The sequence below is a fragment of the Bubalus kerabau genome, chromosome 1 (genome assembly GCF_029407905.1).
Source record: "Bubalus kerabau isolate K-KA32 ecotype Philippines breed swamp buffalo chromosome 1, PCC_UOA_SB_1v2, whole genome shotgun sequence".
Classification (NCBI taxonomy): domain Eukaryota; kingdom Metazoa; phylum Chordata; class Mammalia; order Artiodactyla; family Bovidae; genus Bubalus; species Bubalus kerabau.
This window is the reverse complement of record NC_073624.1, coordinates 147,933,029-147,951,802: the sequence shown is the minus strand read 5'-3', so window position 1 is coordinate 147,951,802 and position 18,774 is coordinate 147,933,029. Positions and strand designations below refer to the sequence as shown.

The window sequence follows — 18,774 nt, the reverse complement described above, 5'->3', positions numbered from 1 at the left end:
AACATAAATGGTAAAGCGAGTATAAAGATGTTTAAAATCTTTTTTATTCCTCATTTTTAGTTAGCAATAGCAAAGAATAATATCATTAAACTCCAAGAAGAAAATCATCAATTACGAAGTGAAAATAAATTGATTTTAATGAAAACACAGCAGCACCTAGAGGTAAGTATAGACTGATTACAAACAGATTGACTTGCATCAGAAATAGCCATTTTGGGGGCTTTTGCATAGACTGGATATTTCTGTGCTGTATTAATTAATAGAAGTGATTATAGAAGGGATTTATCAGATGGCACTAGTGGTAAAGAACCCACCTGCCAGTGAAGGAGTCATAAGAGACTTGGGTTCAATCCCTGGGTTGGGAAGATCCCCTGGGGAAGGCATGGCAACACACTCCATATAGAGTAAAACATTTTATGTTTTTGTCCTAGGTTACCAAAGTAGATGTGGAAACTGAGCTTCAAACATATAAGCATTCCAGGCAAGGGCTAGATGAAATGTATAATGAAGCCAGAAGGCAGCTTCGAGATGAATCTCAGTTAAGACAAGTAGGTTGCATTACAGTTACATTAGCACAAATGATAATAATTTACCCATAAGCTCTGGTTAAAATCTCTATCAGACTTACCTTCCTTGGCGTGAGATAGCAATCTCATTCCCTTAATTCCTTCTAACTTTTTAAACTCCCACTGTGTCTGTTTTATAAGCAGTGTTTTTAAACAGTGTTATAGTCAGTTTGTGAAATAGTGCATTGTGACCAGCATTACAGAAAATAGTGATGTATTCAGATATCAATATCCAAACAGTAAAGTCTTATTTAAAGTTAACTTATTTTTTAACCTTTTAGGTTATGAAATATCAGCAGAAAAATACAAGTTTGTAGCTTGATGGATTATAAATACCTGTGTAACCAACCCAGGTCAAAAAGAGAGTCAAGAAACATTTGTCTTAAGATCCTCTGATATAAAATTCTTTAAGAAATAAAACTTTGTGAAATGGTGTTTTTGACTTACCTCTGGCCTTATATGGACTATGTCGTTTCTTTAGGGAAAATTAATACTGAGTTTATGAGGCTTAAAAGTCCATAATTCTTGAGCCAGTAGAATAGTGATAATTAATAGAATTTGTAAAATGCTTTCATTTAACAAAATGTGCCTTTGAAAATATAGAACGTTGTTATAGGGCCTAGCTGATTTCATTTAATGGGGCTTATAACTCAAAAGCAGTAGTCTGCATAGTGATTCTTGGTCTAATTAACTGTTGTGTATCTGACTTTGACATCCTGAAATAGTGTGTGAGTTGAGGCTGTGTTGAATTGCAGGATGTGGAGAATGAGCTGGCAGTACAAGTTAGTATGAAACATGAGATTGAACTTGCCATGAAGTTGTTGGAGAAAGATATCCACGAGAAACAAGACACACTGATAGGCCTTCGACAACAACTGGAGGAAGTTAAAGCAATTAACATAGAAACATATCAGAAGTTGCAGGTAAGGAATATTCTTAAAATCTTGGAATTTCTTGTTATATGAATTAAGAACAAATATTTGTATGAAGGGTTTGATTTTGAGGAGATGAATTCATTGTAATTGTGCCATTTTATTAGTAAAAATCAGTGGCTTTTTTCCTGAATGGAAGCTGAAGAAATGTAATAATGTCGAAGAACAGACAAAAATCACCTGAATTTGTTTCTTGATGTTGACAGGTTAACAGATGAAGATTAAATCTTTTGGGAAAATTTAATCAAAATATGCAAGACATTTTTAAACATTTCTTTGCACAGTATAGTCCTGAGAGAGATTTGATTGAAATGCTTCACTGTAATTGTTATGAGTTTTCTGATAATGTTGTTGTTAAGTAGACATGTTGCCAAAAGCCTTTTACAATTTAATTTGAAAAAATTAGTGTATTTTCCAAGAGTTTATTCTGCCATCTCTGAAAACATTGAAGGGTGAGGGTTTTTATTCCCTTTATTATTAATGTATCTTTTTCTTGACTGCACTGCATGATTTATGGGATCTTAGTTCCCCAACCAGGAACTGAACCCACGTTCTCAGCAGTCTTAAGCTCAGAGTCTAAGCCCAGAGTCTTAACCACTGGACTGCCAGGGAATTCCCCCTTTGTTACATTTTTAAATGAAGACTAATAGTAGTACTGCTTTAGATCGAGGAGTATTTTATTTTTAATTTATTGTTTTTTAACTGAAGTATAGTTGATTTACTATGTTGTGTTAATTTCTGCTGTATAGCAAAGTGACTCATTTACACATATACATATACATTCTTTTTTATATTCTTTTCCATTATAATTTATCCCAGGATATTGAATATAGTTCCCTGTGCTATGCAGAGGGCTTTGTTGTTTATCTATTCTACGTGTAATAGTTTGCAGTTACTAACCCCAGACACCCTGTCCATCTCCTCCACCCGCACACATGGCAGTGAAAAATATGTTTTCTGTGTCTGTGAGTCTATTCCATAGATATGTTCATTTGTGCCATATTTTATGTTCTACATATGAGATAACATGGTATTTGTCTTTCTCTTTCTGACTTACTTCACTTAGTATGATAGTCTCTAGTTGTATCCACGTTGTTGAAAATGGCATTATTTCATTCTTTTTTTGATGGCTGAGCTGTATTCCACTGTATAAATATACCGCATCTTTATCCATTCATCTTTCATGGACATTTGGGTTATTTCTATGTTTTGGCTGTTGTGAATAGTGCTACTGTGAACTTAGGGGTGCACCTAGGAATATTTCAATCTGTAAATAAAGGCTGGTCGTTTCAAAATAACAATCCCATAGCAAAATGGTATACAAAGCTTATACATATTTGGGTTTAAAAAATTCAAAGCCACTGTAGCTTTTATGTTTTTTCTAAATAGGGTTCTGAAGATGGTTTGAAAGAAAAAAATGAAATAATTGCCCGACTAGAAGAAAAAACCAGTAAAATTACTGCAGCCATGAGGCAGCTGGAACAAAGGTACAGCATTTCCAATCTTAGTTTCTTTTTTACTTTCTCTATCTCCCCTTTTCTTTATTCAACTCTGACACCTGCCACAAAGACCATTAGGAAAATTTATGTTAGGACTTTTTTTTTAAAAGCCCAGCAGAATTTTGCCTTTTTTTGTTTTGGTTGTTGCATGGAATCAAGTTGCTTTATATTAGCCTGATTCATTTCTCTTTGCCATTTTGCAGATTTTTTAGAAAGGCCTAATATTGGCAATTTTATATGGTTTAATTGTGTTACATAGGACAAATACACAAACAAAACCTCGAAAAAGTGAAAAACGAACAAAATCCATGATTGAATTATCCCTGATTGATTTCCATGCATATAGATCGTCATATCCCTTGTCATTCACCATCTCTTATCTGAAAGCAAGCTTTCTGAGTTGGCAGTTTAGTTGTTTCTTTGAGCTAGGCCCCTCAACCCCACCCAAGAAATAATTTTGTTTAAATTGAATTGTTTTATATTGGCATTTTTCACTTTTATTGTTGGAAAATGTAATGTATTTCCATTGACCTGTCATGTTGGTGTCAACATATGTCTTACCATTGCTTTCTTTGAATCTACTTATGAAAAACATAACTATTAATGCTTTATTGACATGAATATTCTTTTATTGACATCCTCTTTCTTCTTTTTTCTTTTTTGTTTTCTTTATCCCCATTTTTACATTTTGGACATCTTTATTACCTTTTTCTGTCTTTGATTTCTGTCCATTCCATTATGAAGTGACAATGATTTGTTAACTCAAACTAGAACAATTGCAATGTCATTGGTGAAATGTGCCAGCAGTGACGCTCAGGACCAGTATAAGCTGGTCAAAGACATATCTTTCTGAAAACCACTTGTATTTAAACAGACTGAAAGAGAATCAACATTTTTATAATATATTAAATTGAAAAATAATTTACGCTATTATGTATTCTGAAAGGAACCCTGTACACTTTTTGATCAGCTGCTGTGGTAGTACATTGCCATAAAGCAGAGTGCGTGCACTTGGATTTCCAAAAACACATTCCTCAAACCTTGTGCACAAGGGCTTATTTGAGTATTGACCCTTTGGAGGTCAGAATTTTCAAATGCAGTTTTATCTTTTTAGCTACTTTTTGATGAAAAATATAAAAATTGTTTAATAATAAGTTATCCTTTGGTTTCACAATGTGTTGGCACAGTTTTTTTTCCCCACTGGCCCACTCTTTATTTACTAGCTCCTTTACTGATTTTTGAGTACGTTTTAAAGTAGTTTATAACTCAGATTGGCCATCATCTTACGCTTTAGCTCCTTGACTTTCCAGTTCCTCTTAGCCCTCTTCTATAATAGCACAACTTCACGGCCTACCTCACTCTGACTTTTTTTTCATTTCTGTACCCTTTGAGAAAAGCTTGGGTATCCCGTCTCCCCATCTTAATATTTTAAATTTAGATTTAGAGATAACTTGAATGTTACCCTCTTTTCTTTGAAAGTGGCCTTTATACTTTTGGATTGTGTGAGGGTTGCCCCATGGGCATGGATTTTAAAGAAGAAAAGAGGTAACTTTTTTGGCTAGTTGAACAGAAATTTCTCTTAGATATTCCCTTCAAGGACTTAATGTCCCTTGAATTCTTGGGAGATGTTTTCTTATACAATTAGTGATGTTAAATCTAAGAAATCCTAGATGGCCGTAGGAGACAGGGAGTGGAGCTGAGCACAAGGAGAAGCAATGACATAAATAAAAGGAGAAAAAAAACCCTACATTTTAAGCTAATTTTAAAAATTCAGTGATGAGGAGCAACAATGATCTCTAGCAAATGTTGCCAACTAGTACTAAATTCTTTTGCATCCTAAAACACATACATACACACACACATAGCATTGGCATACTCTAGTAAGTGCATAAAGATTCTATAGGGAGGACTTGGCTGTAATTTGAAGCAATTGCAGGTCTTTGCTCTTGGCCTTGTAGCACACTTGATTCCTGGCATACACATCCTAACATAATATATAACAATGTGGCTTCTTCACCTAGTGTAGACATAAGTACTATACTTTTCATGGTTTTGTAAAAAGGCAGTAATGCACGTATTATACTTTGAAAATTAACTCCTTATGCTTTACATAAGTGGTAAAGGCTATATCGCTTTGCATTGTTAATTACGAACAAGAAATAAAGCAAATTTGAAGATAGTATTCTGGGCATATTATGTATTATATTGAAAAAAATCACAAAACAATTTCTAGACATTGTGTGGCTCTTTCACGTTTGAGTTTGTGAGTTTTTCCCCAAACTTTGTTTTCATTTAGAAATGTTTCTATTTCCCCGTTTTTCTTTTATTTGTCTTCTTCACCCTTTTACACCCTAGTTCTAGCCTCAGTTTTACCCAAAGTTGATTTGAATTACACCAGATTGCAGCAAGCAGAGAAGGCGCAAATGGAAATTGAAGATGAGGACAAGAAATATCTACAAGAGTATCAGAGTAAATTCGACAGTCTGCAGAAACAAATCTCCCAAAAGGAGAAACAGCTGTGAGTATTTTACTTGGAAATAAATACTCGTGTTAATATAATTTCCCCCTCTTTTCCTCCGCCTTTTTTTGCATGCAATGGAAGAAAACCTGTATTTTCATTTATTTAGCGATGCTGGCTAGATTGTAGAGTTTTCCTTCAAAAAAAAAAACCAAAACAAAACTAGAAAGAACAGTTGTGATAAGACTTATGTCTTTGCTCCCTTTATTGTTTATAGAGTTACTTTCAACCGTTTTGCTATCTTCTTGCTCATGGAGAGTTTTATTCTTTATGGTTGTTCAGCATTAATCTGATGGCCATTATGTTTCTAAATACTGAGTATAATAGACCTTTGTAACTCCATGGAGTTTATATTATCAAAGAACATGTTTTCTGAGAATATTTTTATTAGTACTTCATATGATAGATCTACATATTACCAGCTAGGAAAGATGCCAAAAAAACAAGCTGTAGGTGAAGTTTTATCCCATTTTTTATAAAATTAAAACTGCATAGGTGTGTATTTACGTGAAGAAAAGTTTTAAGAATATAGATTCTGGGGACTTCCCTGGAGGTCCAGTGATTAAGACTCCATGCTTCCACTGCAGTGAGCTTGGATTTTATCCCAGTCGAGGAACTAAAGTCCCACATGCCACACAGCAAAAATAAAAAAGAATACAGATTCTGGAAAATGATTATCTCAAGGGAATAATGGCAAATTGACAGTAATGGCAAATTGATAGTAAAAGTAAAATTACTTTTTACTTTTTTACATCAGTACTTTTTTATCCCAAGAAATATGTATCACTTTTATTATTAAAGAAAACAGCAAAACAGCAATAGAAAATTGTTATACATTATGTTTGAAAAAAGTGCAGGTCGCTCAGTCGTGTCCAACTCTTTGTGACCCCATGGACTATGCAGTCCATGTGTAACATCATTAAGCAATATCACTTACGAGGTATGATGTATTACTTGCTAAGCTACCTTTAAATCCATTGCTTAAAAAACAACTATACTCCAATAAAAATTAATTTAAAAAATCCATTGGTTGAGGTGTTCTTTTCTATTCTTGATGATTCTGTCTAGTGGTTCTGTCAATTATCAAGAGAGGATTTGTTGAAATATCCTAACTATTATTGTGGATTTGTGTATCTCGACTTTCAGTTCTATCAATTTTGGCCTCTTGTATTCTAGAAATCTGTTTGGTGCCTACACATCTAGCATTTCTTTGTCTTCTTGGTGAATTGACCTTTTTATCATTTTATAATGTTCCTTTTTTGTCTCTGGTAATTTTATTTGCTCTGAAATCTACTATATCTCATATTAACATAGCCACTCCTGCTTGCTTCTGACTAATGTTTTCATGTAGTAAACAAAAGATCAATGTTATGTACATCTTCTATCTTTTTACTTTCAGCCTAATGTGTTTCATTATATTTGAAGTAAGTTTCCTACAGTGCATGTTTTTTATCCATTCTGCCAATCTCTATTTAGCCCATTTGCATTTAGTGTAATTGTTGATATATTAGAGCTTAAATCTACTGTTTTTATTTTTTCTGTTTTCATTCCTGTATTCAATTTTTCCTGCCTTCTCATGGGTTACTTGAACATTATTTAGAATTCCTTTTTGATTTATCTATAGTATTTTTAATTGTATCTCTTTGTATAGATTTTTAAAAGTGGTTATTCTGGACATTGTATTATATATTTGCAACTTTTCACTACTGATATCAACATTTTACTACTTTGAGGGAAATGTGGAAGCCTTACTTCCACTTAGACCTTTTTGCACTCTCCTTTTTACAATATAATTTGCTTAAATATTTCCCCTATATAATTTTGAGAACCACATCAGACAATGATATAATTTGTGCTTCAACCATTAAACATAATTTAGAAAACTTTCTATTGTTCTTTCTTCCTTCATGATGCTCCAAGTTTTCCTTCTTTGTGTCTGAAGAAGTTCATTTAGCCATTCTTCTAGGGTAGGTCTGTTGGCAGCAAACTTCCTTAGTTTTCTTTCATCTGAGGTCTTGATTTCAACTTTATTTTTGAAGGGTAGTTTCAGAATTCTGAGTTGACAGTTATTTTCTTTCAGGACTTGAAAGTGTTGTACTGCTTTCTTTTGGTCTTCATAATTTCTGATGAAAAGTAGAATGAATCATTGTTCTTCTAATTACTCTGAAGATTCTGTCTTTGGATTTATGCTATTTCACCTTTGGTCATCTTCTTCAATTCTTAGGCTTATGTTTGTCAGATTTGGAAAAACTTCAGCCATTATTTCTTCACATATTTTTTTCAGTTCCATCTGCTTTCCCTTCTGGGACTCTGATATTGTACATGTTAGATTTTTTGTTAATGGTCCTACAGGACCCTGACGCTATTCTTTTTTTTGTTGTTTTTGTGGGTTTTTTTTTAGTCTGTTTTCTTTCTGTTGTTCAGATTGGGTAGTCTCTGTTGTTCTGTTTCTTTCTTTTTATTTTATTTTATTTATTTATTTATTTTTGGCTCTGCTGGGTCTTCGTTGCTGTGCAAGCTCTTCTCTAGCTGCCATGCTTGGGCTTCTCGTTGCCGTGGCTTCCCTTGTTGCAGAGCACGGGCTCTGGGGTTGTGCAGGCTTCAGGAGTTGTGGCGTATGGGCTCCATAGTTGCAGCTCCCGGGTTCTGGAGCACAGGCTCAGCAGCTGGTGGCGCACAAGGCGTAGTTACTTGTGGGATCTCCCCAGATCAGGGATCAAACCCCTGTCTCCTGCATTGGCAGGCACATTCTTTACCACTGGGCTACCAGGGAAGCCCCTGTTGTTCTGTTGGGAAGTTCATTCTTTCCTCATCTTTTCCTGTCATTCACTGAGATTCATTGCATGTATGTATGTATGTATGTATCCCATTCATTGAGATTATTGTATTTTTCAGTTCTAAGATTTCCATTTGATTCTTTCTTTCTTCCAAAATTTCCTTCTTTCCTTCCAAAACTTCTTATTCATTAATTTGTTTCAAGCATATTCTTTTTTTCCCAGAAGAGATAAAATATAAACTTTATTTTAAATGATAGTCAGAAGTCTAGGTCACAATCTGGGCAGGAGAGGAAATTTTCAAGTGGAGGAAATTACATTTTGGGAATTTTTATTTGTTTTGTATTTTATCAAACTACAGTTGACTTAAAATGTTGTGTTTTATGCGTAGAGCAAAATGATTCAGATATTCATGTATATATATATATATATATTTTTTTTTTTGGATTATTTTCCTTTACAGGTTATTACAAAATATTGAGTATAGTTCCCTGTGCTATAACAGTGAGGCCTTGTTGGTTATCTGTTTTATATATAGTTGTGTGTATGTTAATCCCCAAATTTTAATTTACCACCCCCTTCCCACCTTTCCCCTTCGGTAATCATAAGCTTGTTCTCTGTGTCTGTGGGTCTATTTATGTTTTGTATGTAAGTTGTTGTGTTTTTTTTTCCCCCAAGATTCCACATGTAACTGATACCATATGATATTTTGTCTTTGTCTGGCTTACCTCACTTAGTATGATTATCTCTAGGTCCATTCATATTGCTGCAGATGGCATGATTTCATTCTTTTTTATGGCTGAGTAATATTCCATTGTATAAATATACTACATTTTCTTTATTCATTTATCTGTTGATGGACATTTAGGTTTCTTTCATGTCTTGGCTATTGTAAATGCTGCTGCAGTGGACACTGTGGTGCGTGGATCTTTTTGAATTATGGTTTTCTCCAGATACATACCTATGAGTGGCATTGCAGGATCAGGTGGGGTTTCTTCTAACCCTGTCTTTATTTTTTTTAAGGAATCTCCATATGCTCTCCATATTGGCATCACCAATTTAGATTTCCTCCAACAGGGTAGGAGGGTTCCTTAAGCATATTTTTAATTGGTTATGGGAACAATTTTTATGATGGTTGCTTTAAAATTCTTGTCAGTTAATTCCAGCATCTGAAATTATCTGACATGGTGTCATCTGTTGATTGTTTTTTCTTATCCAGTTGAAATTTTTCCTGGGTCTTGGTCTAACAAGTGTTTTCCAGTTGCATTCTGCACATTTTGGGAGCTATGTTTTGACACTGCATCTTCCTTAAATTTTATGTTTTAGCGTCCTTCACTGAAACCACACCAGCAGGGGAATGTAGACACTGACCACTGACCCTTCATACCAAGTAAAGGTAGAAGCCCAGGACTGTTCCTGGATGGAATGGAGAAGGGTGCCTAACTAGTGGGCAGGGATTGAAATCTATGCTTTCCACTCTTTGACACTGTGGAGCGAGAAAGTGGACCTTGTTACCATGAAGTGGGAATGGAAATCCAGGCTGCCCTTTTGGTCTCTGTTGACACCATCCTGGAGGAGAGTGAAAAAGGTACCTCATTGACAGTAAGCAAAGGTAGAAATCTGGGCTCTCCACTTGGCCTTTGCCAAGTGTTTGTGTGGAGGGTAAGAAATGCCTTGTTACGGATGCATATAGAAGTCCAGGCTTTCCATATGACTTCCGCTAACATCACAGAGGTGGATGGGGAGGGATAGCTCATTACTGTGGGTGGTGGTTAAAGTTCAGGCTCCCCACTTGGCTTTCTCTGATACTACCACAGGTGGATTGGAAGGGATACCTCATTATTGCCAGGTGAGGGTAGAAATTATGCTCCCCACTTGGCTTTTGTTGCCAGTGGTTGGGGTGAGCATGGTTTCTTCCTCTGGTGTTTTTTGGACTAGGGCGTTTATTGTTGAAATAAAATTTTTTTGGAATAGGGTGTTTATCGTTGAAATAAAGTTTCTATCATGCTAGGCTGCTTATTCCTGGCTGTTTGGCAGGAGAGAGTAGGCTTTCCTTGGGACTTTTTATCTGTGCCCATTGCTGTTTGTGCATGTGGGATTTTTCAGCACCCAGTCTGGGCTTTTAAGGAAGTAACAAGAAGCCTCAGGGCACTCATTTACCAGTGTTATTACTTGAATCCTGGGGTTCCTAGCTGGTCTACTTTCTTCTCTTCCCCCTTTCAGAATATTCTTATATTTGTTTATATATAATGTCTAGGGTTTTTAATTGTGCTTAGTTGGACAGATAGGTAGAAATGTGTTTACTCCACCTTGTCCAGAACCAAATTAAGTTTCTTTTAAATCTACCATGAAAATAACATTTTGAGAAGCTGGTATATAGAATAAGGCTTTAGGCCAGGGAATAAATATTACCTTGATTGGAAACTTGCATCATTTGTACATTGTGAAACTAAAACCCACCTGTTTTTCTAGCTGCCCCCCACCCCGGCCACAAAAAAAGAAACCACTTAGCAAACAAACATTTTCTCTTAATCTTTAAAGTTTCACAGAAGCACTTTGAGGACTTTCTTGGCCACAGAAATCAAAAGGAACATTTAAGTTGTCAAGTTTATTAATGGTGCCAAGGGTTTTCTTGTTTAATTCCTTGTGCCCTGCCAAAATGGAAAAATGTGAAAATCAAGACTGGGATACTTTGCCAGTCAATAAAAGACAGTCTTGAAACTTTAGTAATCTGTGTTACTGAATTGCTTTTCTAGAGTTTGACAGAAGTATAGGTAAGACAAGTCTGATATTTATTCTTCAGTGCTGCCTTTATTTGATCACTGCCCAAAGGACGACCCAAATAATGCTCCAGGGACCTGGCCCTTCCCAATAGGACTAACCTACACAATAGGAAGATGGAAATTTCTTGCCTGGAAACTCCCATGGACGGAAGAGCCTGGTAGGCTGCAGTCTGTGGGGTCGCTAAGAGTTGGACACAACTGAGCGACTTCCCTTTCACTTTCCACTTTCATGCATTGGAGAAGGAAATGGCAACCCACTCCAGTGTTCTTGCCTGGAGAATCCCAGGGACGGAGGAGCTTCGTGGGCTGCCGTCTATGGGGTCACACAGAGTCGGACACGACTGAAGCGACTTAGCAGTAGGCAGCAGCAGAGCTGGGGAGAGATATTTGTCCCTGCTGAAACCATGAAAGTAATTTTGTTTCTCATTTGGTGCCATTTTGGTAGAGCATAAACATGTTAACAATTTAGAGATTGTAGGAATCCCTGATGGCTGAGAAAAATTGGAACTGTTTCTATACAAACAGGCAATTGGGACTTTGTCCAAGAAAAACAAATTCCTTTTTTTTTAAACATACTCCCTTTTTTCACCTAAAATGGAAAAAACTTTTGGTTTCTTAACTCCCCAACCAGGAATTGAACTCACCACACCCCATGCAGTGGAGTGTTAACCACTAGACCTCCAGGGAATTCCCTGGACATACATTTCTTCTTTATAACATTTTGATGAACGTTATTTTTTGGTATGCATAGATATTTTTGCTTTTTAGAAAGAGGAAACATGCTACATACTCTCTAGTATCTTGCTTATTATATCTATTATTGATACATCATGGACATTTTATCATATCAATTACTGTAGGTCTATACCATCGTATCTCAGTTAACCTCAAGGAATCATTTAGCCTGAAAAAAGTGTGCTTTATTGTTTAAATTTGCATATCTTTGATTACTCTTGATAGCCTTTTGTATTTCTGTTGTGAACTGTCAGTTCGTATCCTCTATTTTTTTCCTCTGTGGTGTTCAGTTTTTTAATATTTATTTGTAAGAACTCTTTATGTATTTATTCTGGGTCTTTCACATACAGTGAAAATGTTTTCTAAGTTATAGTTTATTTTTAAACTTTGTTCATAGTGTTTTTTATTCATTTAGGCATTTTACAGTAAATTTTTTATTACTTATTTTTTAGACATTGTATAGTTATATTTTCCCTTTTTTTCCTATTTATGGTTTCTGCCTTTGGTGATCAACATGTGTTTTGACAATATATGTAAAATAACTTAAAATCAAAATTTTTCTTTTGCTTTCTCACTCAGTTTTTTCTGATTCTGGATGATGAGGCCACTTGATGCACTCTGTACTTTGCTTACTCAGTGTTAGCAATATATACCTGTCCCTCCATATTCCTTTTAAATCTGTGGTGAAATAGTATTTATCAACAATCTGTAAATTCCATTTTGAAGTATCCTGTCTCTTCAACTTGAATTATAAAATCTCAAATTTGCTTCCCTAACCCTAAACCCTAACCCTAAAAATAATTTGGCTATAGATGGAAATGCTAACCATATGAGGAAACAAAAGTAATTTTAACGCAAAAAATTAAAATAATGTAATACTGTGATAGTCTCAATATTATGATATAACATAATAATTAAAATGTAAAGTACTAGAAACTATAGCATTATTAGTGTATACCTTACCTGATAACAACTGCTTATGAGAAATAATTATTGAAATATTTTGGGAGGCTTTCCTAAAATGTGAGAATTTGACTACTTTTGTTTTTCCAGCTAGCACCTGTTGTTTGATTGATGAAATAGTGCTTTCAGATGTGAACTGGCATTTTTCAGACTGTGGATTTTCCTCTGGTGTCTCCTTGGTTTTTGATCTGTTCTGTAATGGGTCAGCTTCTAAGAGTAATCTTGTTACTGTAATCTTGTCAAGTAGCAGTTGACACCAGGATTGATTTCTCTGTTACTGATGTTAAATTGACTTAATGGTTGCTGTAATTCTTAAATCAGAGCAATACTTTTCATTAGTTTGTTGTAAAAATTTTCTCTTGGCACAGAACGTGGTTCCATTTCTAAGATAGAACAAGCCTTAATAGTATGGTGTGCCTTTCCAGGCATTTTTCATGTTTGTCCAGTATTTACGTATGTAGAATTAGTAAATGACAGATCCCAAGAGGTTTTTGTGATTGACAAATTAACTGAGATTCGAGATCTGAAAACCTTGTGCTATTGAACCTGTTTTCTAATAGGTATTTGTGAAAGAAAATCTGAAGAATTTAATTACAAAGGTGAAAGTAATCAACCAATGAGATACTCTTAAAAAGAATACATACAACTGTCATGTGAGAAAGAGCACTAAGCTGTCTCTGTATAATTTGTCATTCAAGGGCACAACTGGAAACCGATCTGAAGATTGAGAAGGAATGGAGACAGACTTTGCGGGAAGATCTTCAAAAGGAGAAAGATACTGTATCTCATCTCAGAAATGAGACCCAACAGATCATTACTCTTAAAAAAGTAAGTAATGGTGGTAAACTTCAAAAATCCTGTCATGATGAAAGTTACTTGAAAAGACAATCAAGTCATAATTTGCATGTATACGGAGGAAACAAAGTATACTGCTCTTCTTCAAAAATATCATTAAGGGGAGTAAATGAATAGAAAATAGTTGATAGGAAATAGACCAGCTGTTTTTTATAAAAAGCTGAAGGATACACTCCTATCCTTTAATGGTATGTATACGATGTGGAGTTTGTTTCTTTTAAATTGCATTTTCTGTCTTTTATTATTTTGAAGGAGTTCCTTAACCTCCAGGATGAAAATCAGCGGTTGAAAAAAATATATCACAAACAGGAGCAAGCTCTTGAAGAACTTGGCAACAAACTTAGCGAGTAATTTCTCTTTTTTCCTTTTACTAAGTAGTCATTGACTTTTATAAAGTTATGAGTGTGCCAAACCAAATAGGCATAAAAGTTTAATATAAAAAAGAAAGATATCAACTTGGAAACAAAGCCAAACAAAAACTTCAAAATTAACAGATAAGGGTGTGGACTGGGGAGAGATTGTGTTAAAAATTATGTTCTAAAATGAACATAGATCTTAGCTCCAGATATTTTCCAGTAGATGAACTCTAAGACTGTTGTTTAATTTCTCCAAATCATATTTTTCTCAGAAGTCAAATTTTCAGAATAGTTGGAGAGATCTTTTTCAGACTGTTCTGAGAAGGAGCCACCATTGTGAAAAGCTGATGTTGTTTGATGCTAGTTGGGGCTTAACTTCATACAGTATGGTTGGTTCTATCACATTCAAGTGTTACTGGGTTCCCATGAGGACAAGAAGGAGAAATGGATTTCTGTCTTTCTCACATTTTCCTCCTTGTTCCACATTGTCTGTGTTTGGGATTAGCTTCATCTTTGTGCCCCGATTGAACATATTGTTAAATATCTAGGGTAAACGCTGGAAGGTTTAATTTAGTATTGAATGTACCACTGTCACATTAGAAAATAAAAAGTGTCATTTTTTTTTATAATACAAAAAAGTTAAAGAAAGCGACAGTGACCTATAATTCTATCACCTAAGTAAGTCCCTTTGATGTTTTATATGGTTAGAAAATTCAAAGAGCATCAAAAGGGTACTTCCCTAGTCATCCAGTGGTCAAGACTCTGCATTTCCACATCAGAGGTGCGGTTTTGATCCCTGGTCAGGAAACTTAAGATCCTGTAAGTGACGCAGCCAAAAAAAGAAAAAGGTAAAATGAGGTGAGGTTGGGAGGGGGCAGGTCATTCAGAATAATATGAGACATTTAATTTTGTTGAAAGGGAAAGTTAATAGTTCAGAAATAGTATTTAAGCTTACCATTCAGGATCTGCATTTTCAAGTTATGACTAAATTTTAAAATTAGCATTCATTAATGTCATTCATTGGAATGGGTGAATTTAACTCAGATGATCATTATATCTCTTGAGAGTCCCTTGGACTGCAAGGACATCCAACCAGTCCATCCTAAAGGAGATCAGTCCTGGGTGTTTATTGGAGGGACTGATGTTGAAGCTGAAACTCCAATACTTTGGCCACCTCATGCAGAGAGCTGACTCATTTGAAAAGACCCTGATGCTGGGAAAGATTGAAGGCAGGAGGAGAAGGGGACGACAGAGGATGAGATGGTTGGATGGCATCACCAATACAATGGACATGGGTTTGGGTGGACTCCGGGAGTTGGTGATGGACAGGGAGGCCTGGCGTGCTATGGTTCATGGGGTTGCAGAGAGTTGGACACAACTGAGTGACTGAACTGAACTGAACTGAATGTCATTCATTGGAATGGGTGAATTTAACTCAGATGACCATTATATCAACTACTGTGGACAAGAATCCCTTTGAAGAAATAGAGTAGCCATCATAGTCAACAAGAGTCTGAAATGCACTACTTGGGTGCAGTCTCAAAAACGACAGAATGATCTCTGTTCGTTTCCAAGGCAAACCATTCAATATCACACTAATCCAAGTCTATGCCCCGACCAGTAATGTTGAAGAAGCTGAAGTTGAACAGTTCTATGGAGACCTACAAGACCTTCTAGAACTAACACCCAAAAATGATGTCCTTTTCATCATAGGGGACTGGAATGCAAAAGTAGGAAGTTGAGATACCTGGAGTAACAGGCAAATTTGGCCTTGGAGTACAGAATGAAGCAGGGCAAGGGCTAATAGAGCTTTGCCAAGAGAAGAAGGCACAGGTCATAGAAAACACCCTCTTCCAACAACCCAAGAGGATAGTCTACACATGGACATCACCAGATGGTCAATACCAAAATCAGATTGATTATATTCTTTACAGCCAAATCAGGTTGATTATATTCTTTGCAGCCAAAGATAGAGAAGCTCTATACAGTCACTAAAAATAAGACCGGGAGCTGACTGTGGATCAGATCATTAACTCTTTATTGCCAAATTCAGACTTAAACTGAAGAAAGTAGGGAAAACCACTAGACCATTCAGGTATGACCTAAATCAAATCCCTTACGATTATACAGTGGAAGTGACAAATAGATTCAAGGGATTAGATCTAATAGACAAAGTGCCTGAACTATGGACGGAGGTTTGTGACATTGTATAGGAGGCAGTGATAAAGACCATCCCCAAGAAAAAGAAATGCAAAAAGGCAAAATGGTTATCTGAGGAGGGCTTACAAATAACTGAGAAAAGAAGAGAAGCAAAAGGCAAAGGAGAAAAGGAAAGATATACCCATTTGAATGCAGAGTTCCAAAGAATAGCAAGGAGAGATAAGAAAGCCATCCTCAGTAATCAAAGAAATAGAGGAAAACAATAGAATGGGAAAGACTAGAGATCTCTTCAAGAAAATTAGAGATACCAAGGGAACATTTCATGCAAAGATGGGCACAATAAAGGACAGAAATGCTATGGACCTAACAGAAGCAGAAGATATTAAGAAGAGGTGGCAAGAATACACAGAACTATACAAAAAAGACCTTCATGACCCAGATAACCATGATGATGTGATCACTCACCTAGAGCCAGACAGCCTGGAATGCAAAGTCAAATGGGCCTTAGGAAGCAACACTACGAACAAAGCTAGTGTAGGTGATGGACTTCCAGTGGAGCTATTTCAAATCCTGAAAGATGATGCTGTGCAAGTGCTGCACTCAACATGCCAGCAAATTTGGAAAACTCAACAGTGGCCACAGGACTGGAAAAGGTCAGTTTTCATTCCAATTCCTAAGAAAGGCAATGCCAAAGAATTCTCAAACTACTATACAATTGCAATCATCTCACATGCCAGTAAACTAATGCTCAAAATTCTCCAAGCCAGACTTCAACAGTATGTGAACCATGAACTTCTAGATATTCAAGCTGGATTTAGAAAAGGCAGAGGAACCAGAGATCAAATTGCCAACATCAGTTGGATCATTGAAAAAGCAAGAGAGTTCCAGAAAAACATCTACTTCTGCTTTGTTGACTATGCCAAAGCCTTTGACTGTGTGGATCACATCAAACTGTGGAAACTTCTTCAAGAGATAGGAATACCAGACCACCTTACCTGCCTCCTGAAAAATCTGTATTCATATCAAGAAGCAACAGTTAGAACTGAACATGGAACAACAGACTGGTTCCAAATAGGAAAAGGAGTACGTCAAGGCTGTGTATTGTCACCCTGCTTATTTAACTTATATGCAGAGTACATCATGTGAAATGCTGGGCTGGATGAAGCACAAGCTGGAATCAAGATTGCTGGGAGAAATAATAACCTCAGATATGCAGATGACACCACCCTTAATGGCAGGAAGCGAAGAACTAAAGAGCCCCTTGATGAAAGTCAAAGAGGAGAGTGAAAAAGTTGGCTTAAAACTCAACATTCAGAAAACTAAGACCATGGCATCTGGTCCCCATCACTTCATGGCAAATAGATGGGGAAATAATGGAAACAGTGATAGACTTTATTTTTTGGGTGGGCTTCAAAATCACTGCAGATGGTGACTGCAGCCATGAAATTAAAAGACACTTGCTCCTTGGAAGAAAAGCTATGACCAACCTAGACAGCCTATTAAAAAGCAGAGACATTACTTTGGCAACAAAGTCCATCTAGTCAAAGCTATGGTTTTTCCAGTAGACATGTATGGATGTGAGAGTTGGACTATAAAGAAAGCTGAGCACTGAAGAATTGATGCTTTTGAAGTGTGGTGTTGGAGAAGACTCTTGTCCCTTGGGCTGCAAGGAGATCCAACTATTCAATCCTAAAAGAAATCAGTCCTGAATATTCACTGGAAGGACTGATGCTGAAGCTGAAACTCCAATACTTTGTCCACCTGATGCAAAGAACTGACTCATTTGAAAAGACCCTGATGCTGGGAAAGATTGAAGGCAGGAGGAGAAGGGGACGACAGAGGATGAGATGGTTGGATGGCATCACTGACTCAATGGACATGAGTTTGAGTAAGCTCCGGGAGTTGGTGATGGACAAGGAGGCCTGGTGTGCTGCAGTCCATGGGGTCACAAAGAGTTGGACATGAGTGAGTGACTGAACTGAACTGAATGTCACTGACAGGAGTAAGTATCCCTTTTAGAGTTTACCAACCATGTGACTTAGGGCCATTTATTTAAGCTCTTTAAGCTCATTTTTCCATTTGTATACATTTGTAAATTGGAGAGTTATAAAATACCTATAGAGTTCTTTTTCTGATTAAAAGAATAAGGATCTGAAAGCACCTAGTATAGTACCTTTCCTCATCTCAAGCAGAATATCAGTTTCCTTGTCTGTAAGATGAACAGGATAGATCTGAAAGTTACTTGCCAGTGCTTACATTCTAAACCAGCAATCTAAAATATAAATGATTAATTTTAATTTGAAAAGTACTTTTGATAATGGCATATTTACTCTTAATTGATTTCTTATTGAAGGATTCTTATAAAGAGCAATTTTGATAGATTTTGAAAAGCTTTAAATGTTAATTATTCAGGACTTCCCTGGCAGCCCAGTGGGTAAGACTTCTTACTTCTTTTTTTTTTTTTTTTTTAGTTCTACCAGTTTATTGCTACCAACCCGTGACCCTCCACCCTCATGCACACATGCTCAGTCATGTAACCCCATGGACTGCAGCCAGCCAGGCTCCTCTGTCCATGGACTTTTCCAGGCAAGAATACTGGAGTGGGTTGCCATTTCCTTCTCCAAGACTTCTTA

General features: G+C 36.2%; 1 protein-coding gene across 10 annotated transcripts in view; it reads left to right on the top strand.

Annotated features, from left to right (window-relative positions):
- Nucleotides 1-18,774, top strand: part of RUFY2 (RUN and FYVE domain containing 2) — a 45,162-nt gene that overhangs the window by 17,083 nt on the left and 9,305 nt on the right. For 5 of the 10 annotated variants that reach the window (XM_055591014.1, XM_055590983.1, XM_055590973.1 and 2 more), the window contains exons 9-16: nucleotides 61-162; nucleotides 432-548; nucleotides 1,322-1,489; nucleotides 2,888-2,985; nucleotides 5,396-5,515; nucleotides 13,469-13,598; nucleotides 13,878-13,972; nucleotides 18,613-18,741. In XM_055591014.1, the coding sequence (XP_055446989.1) occupies nucleotides 61-162; nucleotides 432-548; nucleotides 1,322-1,489; nucleotides 2,888-2,985; nucleotides 5,396-5,515; nucleotides 13,469-13,598; nucleotides 13,878-13,972; nucleotides 18,613-18,741 (959 nt within the window). The other 5 variants (XR_008718120.1, XM_055590991.1, XM_055591007.1 and 2 more) reach the window with 5 other exon arrangements.